This window comes from Mus caroli, unplaced genomic scaffold (genome assembly GCF_978045245.1).
Source record: "Mus caroli unplaced genomic scaffold, Mus_caroli_1 scaffold_11, whole genome shotgun sequence".
NCBI classification, from domain to species: domain Eukaryota; kingdom Metazoa; phylum Chordata; class Mammalia; order Rodentia; family Muridae; genus Mus; species Mus caroli.
This window is the reverse complement of record NW_028227266.1, coordinates 55,439,357-55,453,202: the sequence shown is the minus strand read 5'-3', so window position 1 is coordinate 55,453,202 and position 13,846 is coordinate 55,439,357. Positions and strand designations below refer to the sequence as shown.

Here is a 13,846-nt window from a genome sequence, read left to right as displayed (position 1 = left end):
CTTTAGGTTAAAAAAAAGAGGCAGAAAGGCCTGTAAAAACTTATTGGTGATTAAACTTTCTCAATGAAACAACGAAGAGGGGGGGAAAACCAACTAGCATTAGTCCAAACTTTAAATTTGGTAAATGTCCTGGCTAGTTTTATATCAACTTGATTACAAGCTAGAGTTATCTGACAATACACAAGATCCAACTGTCGAGCACTTTCTTAATTAGTAAACGATAAGGGGGGCCTGTCCATGGACTGGTGTCCTGGGTGCTATAAGAGAGGAGGCTGAGCAGGCCATTCATTGCCTCTGCTTCAGACCCTGCCCCCAGGTCCTTGCCCTACTGGAGCTCCTGCCCTGACGGCCTTTAGGGATGAGTAGTGATGAAGTTCAAGGCAAATCGTTTTCTCCCCAAGTAGCTTTGTTCATAGCGTTTTCACCACAGCAACAGTAACACTATGACAGTCAAAGTTCTGAATACAAGTTTTCTTTTGGTAAAAAAGAAAAAAGGTTCATGATTTCACAATTCATATAAATCCTGGCCTTTCCTGAAAGAGGGTTTAGCACATAAAAAATAGGAGCACTTGCCATTGTACCTAGCCAACTGAAACTGACCCTGGGACCCCATCTAGTAGCACAGGAAAAGGTACCCTGACAAGTTGTCTCTGATTTCTACAAACAGACTGACTTACATGCATCTATTCATATCAAATAAATAAATAAATAAATACTTTGAAGACTCTGATACTGGTACTACCACTACCACTACCCTCATTTGAAGAAACTGAAGACCCAAGACTGGCACTTACCTCTTTACACAGAGGAGTCCGTCCCGTACACTTGGGCTGCTGGTAACTTTTAGGTAGGGCTCGGTAGCTAGAGCCCAGTCGTTTACAAGAGGCATAGTCTATCTCCATGGCAATGCCTTCTGTAGCTCGTTCCTTTGGAAAGCTTTCCAGATGTACAGACTCCTTATAGCCCAAAAAGTTTTTAAACCAATTAAACAATTCAGGGAATTTCCTGAAGAACCAAACCAAAAGCTGGTAAGCAATTCCAGGAAGGACACGGTTATTGTGAGAAACAACATTACAATTTATGGTTGGATCACAACTTCATTACCAAAGACAAATTCCAAAGACAATTATTTCCAACCTGAGAAGCATCCTTAATCAATTAGGTTCCATTTTCCTTACAGAATGCTCTCCAACAAGACGATAAAAAGACATTCTTTGATCAAGAACATTGCTTCACTGTTCACATAATTCTCAGGATGTCAAATGCAATTAAGAGCCCTGATCTAGAATCTAGTGCAGGTCAGATGATCAAGAGACCATTAAGTACTGCATCATAGCTGATACTGTGCCAGCACCTTTTTTTTTTTCCTTTTTGGAGCTAGGGTATGTAGTGCAGGCTGTTTGAAACTCACCTGCCTCTGCCTTCCTAGTGCTGGGATTAAAGTGAGGTCACCACACCCAGCTGCCCTCCCATCCTAAAAGTTACAATACAAGGCTTAAAAAGGCCCTTCTGACACTGACACTTGTGATAACACCTTTATCTATCACACACTCTTACGACTGCTACGTTGGCATATGGACAGTACTAGGGGGCACGCTCTTCACTTCACTTACCCCAGAAAAGGAGAGACTAGCTGTACAAGCTCGGCCCGAGAGATCACCTCCTGATTAAAGATAACAAGGCAACGAAGGAAGTTTTCATAGGCCTCTGCACTCCGAAGAGCCTTTCGAACCTTGTAGAAACAGAAGCAGGGTAAATTTGATCAGATATTTACTAAGGAATTGATGTTATTTTGTTTAGATATGATCAAAAAAATCACCTTAAAAGGAGACAACACGATGCTGTAACCGGTCTCTAAACAATCTAAAATGGACAGAATGCATGGGAAGCAAGTGCACAAATGAGGCACAGTGTCCACAAGCACACAGGCTGGGTAACTATTCACTTTAGTTTTGGGGGGATTGAGGTAATATTTATGCTCAAGCACTGCCAAGTGTCCAACAGTAGTCTCCTACTGGCTGCCTTTGGATCAAGATGTAGAATAGAACTCTTGGCTCCTTCAACACCATGTCTGCCTCGATGCTGCCATCCTTCCCACAGTAACAGACCGAACCTCTGAAACTGTAAGCCAGCCCCAACTAAATGTTTGCCTTTCTAAGAGTTGCCTTAGTCACAGTGTCTCTTCATAGCAATAAAACCCTAAGACAGTAGGCAACCAGTGAGGTCTAGGTTCAATGAGTTCTTGTCTCAAAAAATAAGGCAGAAGAGACAACACCCACATGACCTTTGGCCTCCACACATACATACACATGCACGCTGACATACAGGAACAGGTAGGTACAAGCACACCCACACACTAATGCACACACCCCAAACAAACAAGGGACTAAAAGATGGTTCAATGAATGAAGCACATTCCATGCAAGTTTGAGGTCAGAGTAGGGATTTCCAGAGATCACAGAAAGCCAGGAGCAGCAAGGAGGGTTTGATCTGAACTTTCAGCACACCTACAGTAAGACAGGAGGCACAAACACGAGATTTCCTGGAAGCGCCAGGACCAGCTGCCTTGAGCGGTCAGTGGTGCTCAACGAAGAAACCCTGCCTTTAATGTGCACACACCATTGTTTTCTTTCACACACATGCACATAGGCTATTATTCTACTCACAGTATTGAAAACATCTTAAAGACTCAAAAATTGAAAATGTATAACAGTTTACAGAAAATGTACAACTACCCAACGAGGTATATGAATCTGGAGTTTTAGTTCTAAAAGACAATCATTAGCACTGTGCATCTTCATGCCCAGGACTTAGCAACACACCTGTTTGTTAGTACAGCTTATCTCCTCCTGTGGTGCAGGAGGCACCACACATAACAGACTGGGAATCACAGATGGACAATCCTTGACAGACTACATTTTTTTGTACTGTATGACAGTTATTGGTTTTTAATTTATCAGCTTTTAAGCCTATGAAAAAGTAGAGAGATAGCCAACAGACCCTAATAAAATCACTCAACCAAAATGATAAACACATACAAATTCTGTATCATCCATAACCATTTCTTTTACTAAATTTAAAAAAGACTTTGAGATATTACATACACTCTTTGACCATTATCCTTCATCAGGATAGCTCTTAAAGGCACAGAGACAGACAAAGCTATCACTAATGCAGCCATTATATAATTTGTTTTCTGCAAATACCCAGAGGTACAAGATAGTGTAACAATGACTACACCAATTCAGACTTGAGTCCTGTGAGAAGCCCACCAGCTGCCTACCTCACTGTGGAACCTGCTTGCTAATCATCAACTTGACGCCAAGGACAAAATCAGATACAGAAGTCAAACTGAAGTAGCATTCATGGTGTCTTATCAAAAATTCACCTCTAGCTACTGCATAAAAACACCTTACCAATTTTTGAAAACATTCCAATAGAATTCTCAAGCTGGGCATACAGTGCATATCTACAGCCTACTGGGAGGAGGAAGGAGTAAAATCAATAGAAGCTAAAAGTCATTCCTGGCTTCAGGGCAAAGTTGAGGCAAATCTGGGCAGTTATAAGACCCTGTCTCAAAACCAAATGTCGAATCAAAGCTCCACAGTGGAAACTCACCTAGCATGTCTAAGGCACTGGGCTTCACGACTGGCACTACTAGTAAAAGACAGACAGCACAGGGACACACACCTGAACTCCTGGTACTATGGAGGCAAAAGCAGGCAGATGTACACAGGAAGTCCCAGGCCAGTTAAGGCTGTATAGTGAGATTCTAACCTTTAAAGAATAGACGGAGAAAGAAAACAAGAGAGACAGACAGGGCTCGAGAGATGGCTCAGCAGTTATGGGCACTGACTGCTCTTCTAGAGGTCCTGAGTTCAATTCCCAGCAACCACATGGTGGCTCACAACCATCTGTAATGGGATCTGATGCTCTCTTCTGGTTGTGTCTGGAGATAGCTACAGTGTACCCATACACACAAAACAAATACTTCTTTAAAAAAGAAAAATTAAGAAAAAGACACACACACACAGAATGGATGGACGGACAAACTACAAGTGGGCTACATGTAGTGCCACTCAAGAGGCCAAAGGAGGATCAGAAACTATAGGCCAGCCTAGGCGAAGTAAAAAATGAGTTCAAAGGCAACCTGGGTTATACAGAGTCTATCTCCAAATTAAACAAAAGTCAAATAGCCTGCAAAAAGATAATCCCTATCAGTTGACACTTTTAAAAGAAAACAATTGCCATTTGTCCTTAACAACTAATATCAAATGTTATCAATCACTTATGCCATTTGTCTTTAACAAAAATATCAAATGTCACCAATTACTTACCTTATCAAAAAATAATGATTCCGTTCCAACACCATGCTTGCTGGCATCTGCCATTGAAGACTCTTTTAGACTCATCAGTTTGGGTTTTTTCTGGAATTAAAAAAAGAAAAACCAACACAAATAATTAAGTTTGCTAAAATGGCTCTACTAATGCTAATGAAAAACTTCATTCTCTCCTGTGAACAATGCTTAAAGTGGATGTCTTTCCTCCTCTTTTTGTGCTGGCTTTAAGCTCGTGATTTTCCTGCCTCTGCTCCCTTCAGAAAATCATACTGGCATTGGCTACCATAACCAGAGCCTGACTGGTGAAATTCCGAGGGAAGTGAAAGACTATCAGAACCATTGTCTATTTTGAATTAAGACTTTGTAGTTCTGGTGAGCTGAGGCTCAAGAGCCAGCCACGATTAAAAGACCACCACTACTACTACAGTGACACTTTTGTGTTGTGGACACAACTTATGCTGGTCAGCTGGAGCTGAGAAATTAGTGGTGATTAAGAAGAGACCACATTACTGAGGTGACATCTTCTGGGAGGTGTCTCCTCGGGACCACCAAAGGGATGCTGCTGGGATAAAGTAACCCTTTATTTCTGCTACAGGAGCCAGATTGGGTCCCCAGGGAGTACCGGCTTTAAAGACATGAAATCATCAGAGAGCAGCTGAGGCTTGGCACCTGGAGAAGCCAGGAGAGGGCATTGGTGAAGGTGCAGCCAGAAAAGAAGTGAAGCCAAGGATTGAAGGAGTAAGAAAAAGAAGAGCCCAGGAGAGGTTATTTGTGAAAGGACAGCCCAGCTGCATTAGAAAAGCCAAGTAGATAATACAGCAGGAAGACCAACAAGCAGCGATGGTGGAGTGCAAACTGTCTAAGCCTACGAGACAATCTGTAGCCATTAGAGCCAGAAAACTAGCCTTTTGGAGGAGCAGCCCCAGAAGGCTGATGGTCAGTGGAAGCCAGGCATTGGACAGTGATTTACACACAGTTAAGAGTTTGAGTTTCCCTTATTCAGACTATGACTGTGCCCTGGTTCTTCCCTCTTGAAGAAAGAAAGTATTTAATAAGCTCATTTTTGATTTTACAGGAGCCCATAGTAGAAAGACTTTGAGTTCAGAGGTTTTTTTTTTTAAGAGACTGGATTTTCAACTTTTTAATGTATTTGAATTTAAAAAGACTATAGAACTTTTAAAGTTATTTATGCTTTATTATATTCTGATACTAATATTAATAGGCCATTTTGGAGACAAATATAAAGGGTTCTAATTGAAGTTTTTGTGTGTCAAACCTCATAGAAAGAAAAAGATATATATCTTTAATTTATACTAGTTCAAATTATAAATTTTTAAAAAACCTAATTATTTCATTGTTCAATAGACAGCAAAACCATCTTTTTAGCATATCCACTAATAACTGTTGTCACGCGGTTTTGAAACGCTGTCACACTATGTAGCTCTGGCTGGCCTCTACCTCAGACTGGGTTATGTCTTTACTGACCTGTCCACCACAGTGCTCACAATGCAGGTGTCACTACAGCACCTGGCCAGACTAATACTTTAACACTGATTTTAACAGGGAAAACAAGCTGGGTATTGTGGCACACACCTGTATCCCTTCACTCAGTAGTCTGAGGTAAGAGGACTGTAACAAGTTGGCAATTAGCCTGGACTACTTACTGAATATCAGGTCAGAGAAGGCTATTTGATGAGATATTTTCTCCAAAATACACACAAAGAAAAACCCCTAAACCAAACACAAATGAGTAAGCTACAATATAACCCTACTAGCCAAAATTTACTTTTAAAAATTCACCTCTTAACTACCTATGAGGAGCTGCACAAGCACTGTGGGCAGCTGCTATCTCAGAGCACACAGGCCTCACCCACAGCTTCTGCTGCCTTTGAGACTTTGGAACTAAGCACTAGCAGATGGTTTCTACCTGTGGATCATCAGTATGGATGGGAACAGATCAAAAAGAAAGCTCTCAGCTATTTAGCCAGTTCTTGCAATCCTCAGAATACTTACTGAAGTTAAATCAAAAAGCCAACAACAAGCCATTACTATATTCAACCTGATTCCAAAACCAAGAAAACCCTGCAAACAATGGGATGCGTCAGAGTCTGTGACGTGAGTCCCTGCTGCCACATGCTTGACACCTACTACCTTTCCTTGCCTTTTTTCATTTAACCAAATTCTGTAGCCACTTCCACTCCATATTTCCTAATTTAGAATTCCCGAGAAATTCAACATTAAATATATACAGCTTCCTTCTTCTTTTTTTTTTTGTTTTTTGTTTTTTTTTTTTTTTTTTTTTTTTTTGGAGACAGGGTTTCTCTGTATAGCCCTGGCTGTCCTGGAACTCACCCTGTAGACCAGGCTGGCCTCGAACTCAGAAATCCGCCTGCCTCTGCCTCCCAAGTGCTGGGATTAAAGGCATGCGCCAACATGCCAGGCTACAGCTTCCTTCTTATCTTAGACACACTAAATCAAAGAGAGCAAGCTGGGCTTCCTAACAAACTTAAGATTTCCTTCTAGTACAGCTCACAGCTTTCAGAGACAGAGGACAGACCCCTAGCCAACTTTGTTTATGGACACTGTGCTCACAGGAGTTGAACTGCCCCAGAGACCACTCATTTACTTATGAAGTACCAATTGAAGAATCTTCCTGTAACCCAAGGCAAGCTGAGCAGATCAAATCATGAGAAACACGAGTTAACTCTTAGTAACAAACAAAACAGCTAGAGGCTCCAAGCAAAGAAGAGATAAGAAAAATATAGGAACTGAAAAACACACACTATAATCCACAGAGCAAGTGCTTTCCTGACAGCTTTGCGGGCAATTTCTGTGACCTGAACCAACCTGATCTAGACACACAGGATCTGAGCACCATACCTTCTACCTGCCTACTCTCACCTTCACTGGAGGCGTGGCTCCTGTTCCAGAGTGCCTGCGGATCTGGCAGCCATTCTGACTGGGCCTCTGTGGCTTGTTATTCAGTTGGGGCTTCTTCACAGTGCCTCCGTGGTCATTTCTCACAGAATCAACCTTCTCAGCAGTTGTTTTGCTTAAAAGCTAATGAAGACATACGAGACAGATTAAAATTCTGATCAAAATATCATCTAAAAAGGCCCCTCTTGCTATAGCTTTCAAACTTATGGTAACAATTTTAAATAATGTAGTTTGTCTAAATGCGATTTACCACCGAGCTGTTGGCATCTGGCAGGAACTGTCCAAATTCAGACAGCAAATCCTCCTGGTTTTTGAAGAGTCGCGCCACCTGGGCATACACCTCTTGCTCAGTCAAAGCTGGAGTGTAGTTTCCCCCCGCTTCCTTGGCATTCCGCTGTTCTTTCTGAAGAGGATAAAATGGGCAGATGGTATTAGGAGGACTACTGTCTTGAATCCTAAACCACAAAACAATTATTTTCGGAAACGTTTGATATGGCTAAAATATGTTATTTCAGTTACATTAAAGCTTTTAATTACTGTTTTGATTGCAGTCTTTTGAGCAAGGAGAAGGTGCTGAATGACACGTCTTAAACTACAAACACATGACTGCTCCTTTAACTAAGCTGGTAAGACAGAAGACATTAGAAAATGTCTCCCATGCTCTCTTGTAAATGTATCATGCTTTACAAACTACCCTCAGAAACTTCCAATATGAAACAAACATTCTCTTCATGGCTAGTGACCTTAAAAATCCTGACAAGATGTTACAGGGTAAGCAAAGAAGGTAAGTATAAAAGTGGGTTCCTAGACACACATTCTAGTTCTAACCAGTTACTATACCCAGTAAAAATTACTGGGGGTAATAAATATTCTAGTTGTTCTCAGACTAGATTCTCTGAGGGTAACCATCTTGTAAGTAGAGCCCGACTGAACCATGAAAAAAAAAAAAAAAAACTTTCTGGGCAGCAACCAGAGTCCCAGCTACTGGGGATGCTGAGACAAAAGGATCACTAGAGCCCAGTATTATAGGGCTCGCTTAAAAAGGGATAAATGGCCGGGCAGTGGTGGAGCATACCTTTCTTTAATCCCAGCACTCGGGAGGCAGAGGCAGGCGGATTTCTGAGTTTGAGGCCAGCCTGGTCTACAGAGTGAGTTCCAGGACAGCCAGGGCTACACAGAGAAACCCTGTCTAGAAAAAAACAAAACAAAACAAAAAAGCGGTGTGTGTGTGTGTAAATACATAACCAACCCTCTTACCTGGTATGTGTGCAAAATCTCCAAGAATGCTTTGTAGATGTCTGGTTGGCCCTGGAATCTGTTCTTGATCTTATTAACATAGTTGATGGCATGATTAAACTCCACAGGCTGATTGTTTTGCAAAGATGGAGCTGTCCCCAAGGAGATTGTCACTGGTGTGTGAGGCTGGACTGGTGGAGAACGTGGGGATGCATATGGTGGGAGTGGGGGAGTCTGCTGACTGGCTGGAGTATGTGCTTGTAGTTGGGAAGGCTAAAAAGAAAAAAAGTATTTTCCTCAAGAACATAAGAGGTTTGACATTGGGGAAGAAACTTCAAACCAAAAAAGCAATATAAATTGAAAACCCAAGTCACATCTTTTACTCATTTAGGGCCATGAAGTACTAGTTAAGCCAAGCTATTTTAGTAAGTTCAAATCATAACGACAGGGTAGGAGAAAGTTTCACATTCTGACACTACTACCTCAGCCTTAAATTTCTGGAACACAACATTAAATTTTCATACACAATTTTTAAGCTCACTACCTTAACAGGTGGAAATTAAAAAGAAAACCTCATTCTACACAGGCTTTTAATGTCAAAGATAACAACGACTCAATAGTTCCTATAACCCAATGGAGTGTCTCTAAACCAGCTATGTTCAATAAAACAGAATGCGCTGAAATAAAGGGACCCTTTCTTTTGCCATCAGCTACACACTGGTTCTTGAGAATGTGAAATTTAGTTAGTGCAACTAACACACTGAACTAAAATTTAATTCTTTTTTTTTTTTTTTCTTTTTTTTTTTTTTTTTTTTTTTAATATTTTTATTACATAATTTCCTCAATTACATTTCCAATACTATCCCAAAAGTCCCCCATAGCGCCCCCCACTTCCCTACCCACCCATTCCCATTCTTTTGGCCCTGGCATTCCCCTATATTGGGGCATATAAAGTTTGCAAGTCCAATGGGCCTCTCTTTCCATTGATGGCCGACTAGGCCATCTTTCGATACATATGCAGCTAGAGACAAGAGCTCCAGGGTTCCGGTTAGTACATCATGTTGTTCCAACAATAGGGTTGCAGATCCCTTTAGCTCCTTGGGTACTTTCTCTAGCTTCTCCATTGGGAGCCCTGTGATACATCCAATAGCTGACTGTGAACATCCACTCCTGTGTTTGCTAGGCCCCGGCATCGTCTCACAAGAGACAGCTATATTTGGGTCCTTTCAGCAAGATCTTGCTAGTGTATGCAATGGTGTCAGCGTTTAGAAGCTGATTATGGGACGGATCCCTGGATACAGCAGTCTCTAAATGGTCCATCCTTTCATCACAGCTACGAACTTTGTCTCTGTAGCTCCTTCCCTGGGTGTTTTGTTCCCAATTCTAAGAAGGTGCACAGTGTCCACACTTTGGTCTTCATTCTTCTTGAGTTTCATGCGTTTAGCAAATTGTATCTTATATCTTGGGTATCCTAAGTTTTGGGCTAATATCCACTTATCAATGAATACATATTGTGTGAGTTCTTTTGTGATTGTGTTACTTCACTCAAGATGATGCCCTCCAGGTCCATCCATTTGCCTAGGAATTTCATAAATTCATTCTTTTTAATAGCTGAGTAGTACTCCATTGTGTAAATGTACCATAATTTCTGTATCCATTCCTCTGTTGAGGGACATCTGGGTTCTTTCCAGCTTCTGGCTATTATAAATAGGGCTGCTATGAACATAGTGGAGCATGTGTCCTTTTTACCGGTTGGGACATCTTCTGGATATATGCCCAGGAGAGGTATTGCTGGATCCTCCGGTAGTACTATGTCCAATTTTCTGAGGAACCGCCAGACTGATTTCCAGAGTGGTTGTACAAGCTTGCTAAAATTTAATTCTATGTGGCTGGTGACTCTCCTAGCATATCTAGATCAAGGATATCATCTACTTATTGTGATTATCAGGTGATCTGGCAAACAAAGTAACTTGATTGCATTTTTTTTTTTTTAAGTGTGATGTTCTGCATCTCTGCTGAGATAAAGTTTGGAGTATTGTTTTTTTTTTTTTTTTAAGATTTATTTATTTATTTATTATATGTAAGTACACTGTAGCTGTCTTCAGACACTCCAGAAAAGGCAGTCCTCGTTACGGATGGTTGTGAGCCACCATGTGGTATCTGGGATTTGAACTCCAGACCTTTGGAAGAGCAGTCGGGTGCTCTTACCCACTGAGCCATCTCACCAGCCCTTGATTGCATTTTTTTGAGACAGTATTTAATATAGCTCAAGAGTATCTTCAAATTCCTTGTCCTGCTTTTAGCTCCAGTGCTGAGATTTACAGTCATGTCATCATAACCAGCTCTACTACAACCTTAATATAATGACAATCATTTATGGAAAGTCTAATTTGACCATGATAAAAATAATCATTTCCGAGCTAGGTATGACGGTAGCACCTAGATTCCCAGTTACTCAGGACCACCAAAGCTCACGATTGAAAAACTAGCCTGGGCAACACAGAAAACCCAAGTCAAAAAACAAAGCAAACCACACACACATCCTATTCCAGGTGTCAAAAGACTACTACAAAGCCAGCCCTGAGACTAGAGATAAACAGAAGCTGAGGACAAACCAAAGTTCTGGAGTTTGCTGGTGTGATGATTTAAGTGAATATAAAATAATGAAGTCTATCTAAGCATGAACATGTGAGATGTCAACATCTTCCCTGAGGACACTGCTGTAACTTATGTACACCAGGGAAGGTTAGGAGATGCAGAATCTTCCCACAACTCACCTTGCTGACTTTGGCAGCTGTGGGCTGAGGAGCTGGCTGAGCAGGAGTGGGAGCTGACTGGGATGAAGGCTGGGAAGGATGCTGAGGTGGTGGCTGAGGCTGGGGCTGGATGCCATGGGTGGGAATCTGATGAACTTGGCCAGGTGTTGTCACGTTCACCATGTCATTAGTCTGCACCTCAATTTTGTAGCCAGGAGGCAAGAAGGTATTAAAGCCCATGATCAGGTCAGGGTGGCCTTTAAATAGCTGGGACACTCGGCTAATCACTCCTGGAGTATCAATGCTGACAAAATCAAATAGGAGAAAAGAAAAGCTATGAAAAGCAAGCTTGGCAAAAGCCCTGGAGGAAAACAGTAACTTCTCACTAGGTTTTTCCTAAACAGGAAAACAGAAACACTCAAATTCCAAATCCACTCATACGCTCGGTCACAATTTTGAGTCACACATACATTCTCAGCAACAAGTCTATCCAGCAGACATACAGATAGTACATCTAAAACTGTCCCCAAGCCAGACCCAATCCTGGATACACCAGCACAGGTCATAATGGGCTTGTGTCTAGACTGTTCAGAAGGGTTACTCTCAGGCAGTGAGACATTCCTGAATATCGGGTTATCTTACATTAATTACAAACAAAAAACAAATCGTGCATCCTAAAAACTTAGCAGTGTTACTTCCCTAACTGAAACAAGCACCAAGAAGGATTTTAGTATAGATTTAAAAATAAAAAAAGGCCTAGCGCTCTATAATTACCATGAAACCAAAATATAGTGATATGTAGTTGTACATTTCTTTAAGGCTAACTCTTCAGGCTCAGGCTATAGGACTGCCAAAAGTTCAAGGCCACCTTGAGTTACATACCCTAAAACATAGCATTCCCCCAAAGAAATAATAATCTATAAGGAGATTGACTGTGTGTATATATGTATATATTCCCTTTAAAAATCAACGTTCTGAGCAAAAATTTAAATGCAGCCACACATATCCTTTACCTCTGAGATTTAAATTCCTTCATGATGTCAAGGAAATCATTGTAGACCTGAGGCTGACTACCGAACTGCAGTTTCACCTGGTCAAGATAGGACAGGGCGTCTTCCACCTGGGCAGGGATACATTTCAGAGATATAAGTTAAAACATTTAACAGAAGATCATCCATGCTCAAAAAAAGACAATAAGGGAATTATTTATGAAGTATTAGAAATCTGTACAAACACTAAAAAATATGCTGCAATTTTAAAACGAAGGTCAACTCATAAAATCTGTAGCCTTACCTCACAAAATAGTTATAATAGGGAATAATCGGTGACTAATGATTGTATTACCATAGTACCCACTCACCCACCTCCTGAGTACTTGCTAAGAAACAACGCAGCAACCTTTACATATTCAGTGACAAGTTGAAACCCTAACTCCACAGAAACTTACTCATGTCTTGTGGTAATCCTAAAATAATCACTGAAGGCCGTAACAGCACATGTTCTCCTCCAAAGTGAGGGAACCCAAGAGGTGATTTATAAACTGAAAGCCAAGGGTAAGTACACGTTAGAAAACATGAAGAATGTCAGGAAGCAGCAAGGGTGCAGTCTCGCTAAACCAAAACCAGCCAGGTAGGAGTTGCGGACACCTTTAACAGCTTGATGACAGTGCAGGTCAAAAGAACAGAAAACTCAACAGATTCAAAGGCTTTTAGGGAGAAGTGACAGGATTTGAGGACTAACTGAATATAAGAGACAAGGGAAAGCAAGCATTCAAAGTGACACAAACAGGAATGAATTTGAAGGGCCAGAAATAATACAAATATAATTTAGGATGCTATAACACTTAGGAGATAGCCAAGTATTATACTCTGAATAGTATTTTAAATTGTACAAAATTTAAAATTTTAGGATTAAGAAATAATATCTGATTTTGGCATAAGCTACAATATTTTGATATACTATGAAATAAAATGTTCATGCTCAAATAAACCAGTAAGCTATGTTATAGTGTGGCAGTCCTCTAACACTTGTGTGTCTAATCTTTCTAAATGTGCTTTTGGTTTCCATTTTGTATAGCCAGGAATTGAATCCATGGGATCCTGTATGCTCCATGCTAAGTCCTTGTTCATACCCTCTTATGGTGGTGTTGGTGTTGAGTTATCATAAGCACTATGTTACTTACCTATACTCCTTAGCACCAAACTGAAAATCAGGGGTTTTAACCTCTGCTGTGCTAGCAGAAGACAGGAATTTGAAGATACTAAACCAGACTCTACCACTGAGCTACACCCACAGTCCATGACAAAAGCTAATTGCTTCTCTTCTCTGATAGTATTCATGTGTGTCAAACTAACCTTAGGTCAGTCCTCACATAAGTTCTCTTGAGATAAAATCTCTCACCTGAACTTCCCAAGTGGGCCAGGCTTGCTGGCTAGTTGAGCCTCAAGGATTGGTCTATGTATCTCCCCAGGAATTACAAGCACACACACCACTGCACACAGTTTTTAAAAAGTGAATTCTGGGGATTCAATTGAGTGCATTAGCTGAGCTTTCTCCTCAGCTCCTGTTCTGATAGCA

General features: G+C 41.0%; 1 protein-coding gene across 7 annotated transcripts in view; it reads right to left on the bottom strand.

The window, feature by feature from the left end:
* Sin3a (SIN3 transcription regulator family member A) overlaps positions 1-13,846 on the bottom strand; it is a 57,754-nt gene that overhangs the window by 22,351 nt on the left and 21,557 nt on the right. For all 7 annotated transcript variants that reach the window (XM_029481676.2, XM_029481680.2, XM_029481675.2 and 4 more), the window contains 8 exons: positions 12,283-12,389; positions 11,291-11,573; positions 8,535-8,786; positions 7,528-7,680; positions 7,242-7,400; positions 4,338-4,427; positions 1,614-1,732; positions 795-1,005 (listed from right to left, as the gene is read on the bottom strand). In XM_029481676.2, coding sequence (XP_029337536.1) covers positions 795-1,005; positions 1,614-1,732; positions 4,338-4,427; positions 7,242-7,400; positions 7,528-7,680; positions 8,535-8,786; positions 11,291-11,573; positions 12,283-12,389 — 1,374 coding nt within the window. The remainder of the gene's footprint in view (positions 1-794; positions 1,006-1,613; positions 1,733-4,337; positions 4,428-7,241; positions 7,401-7,527; positions 7,681-8,534; positions 8,787-11,290; positions 11,574-12,282; positions 12,390-13,846) is intronic.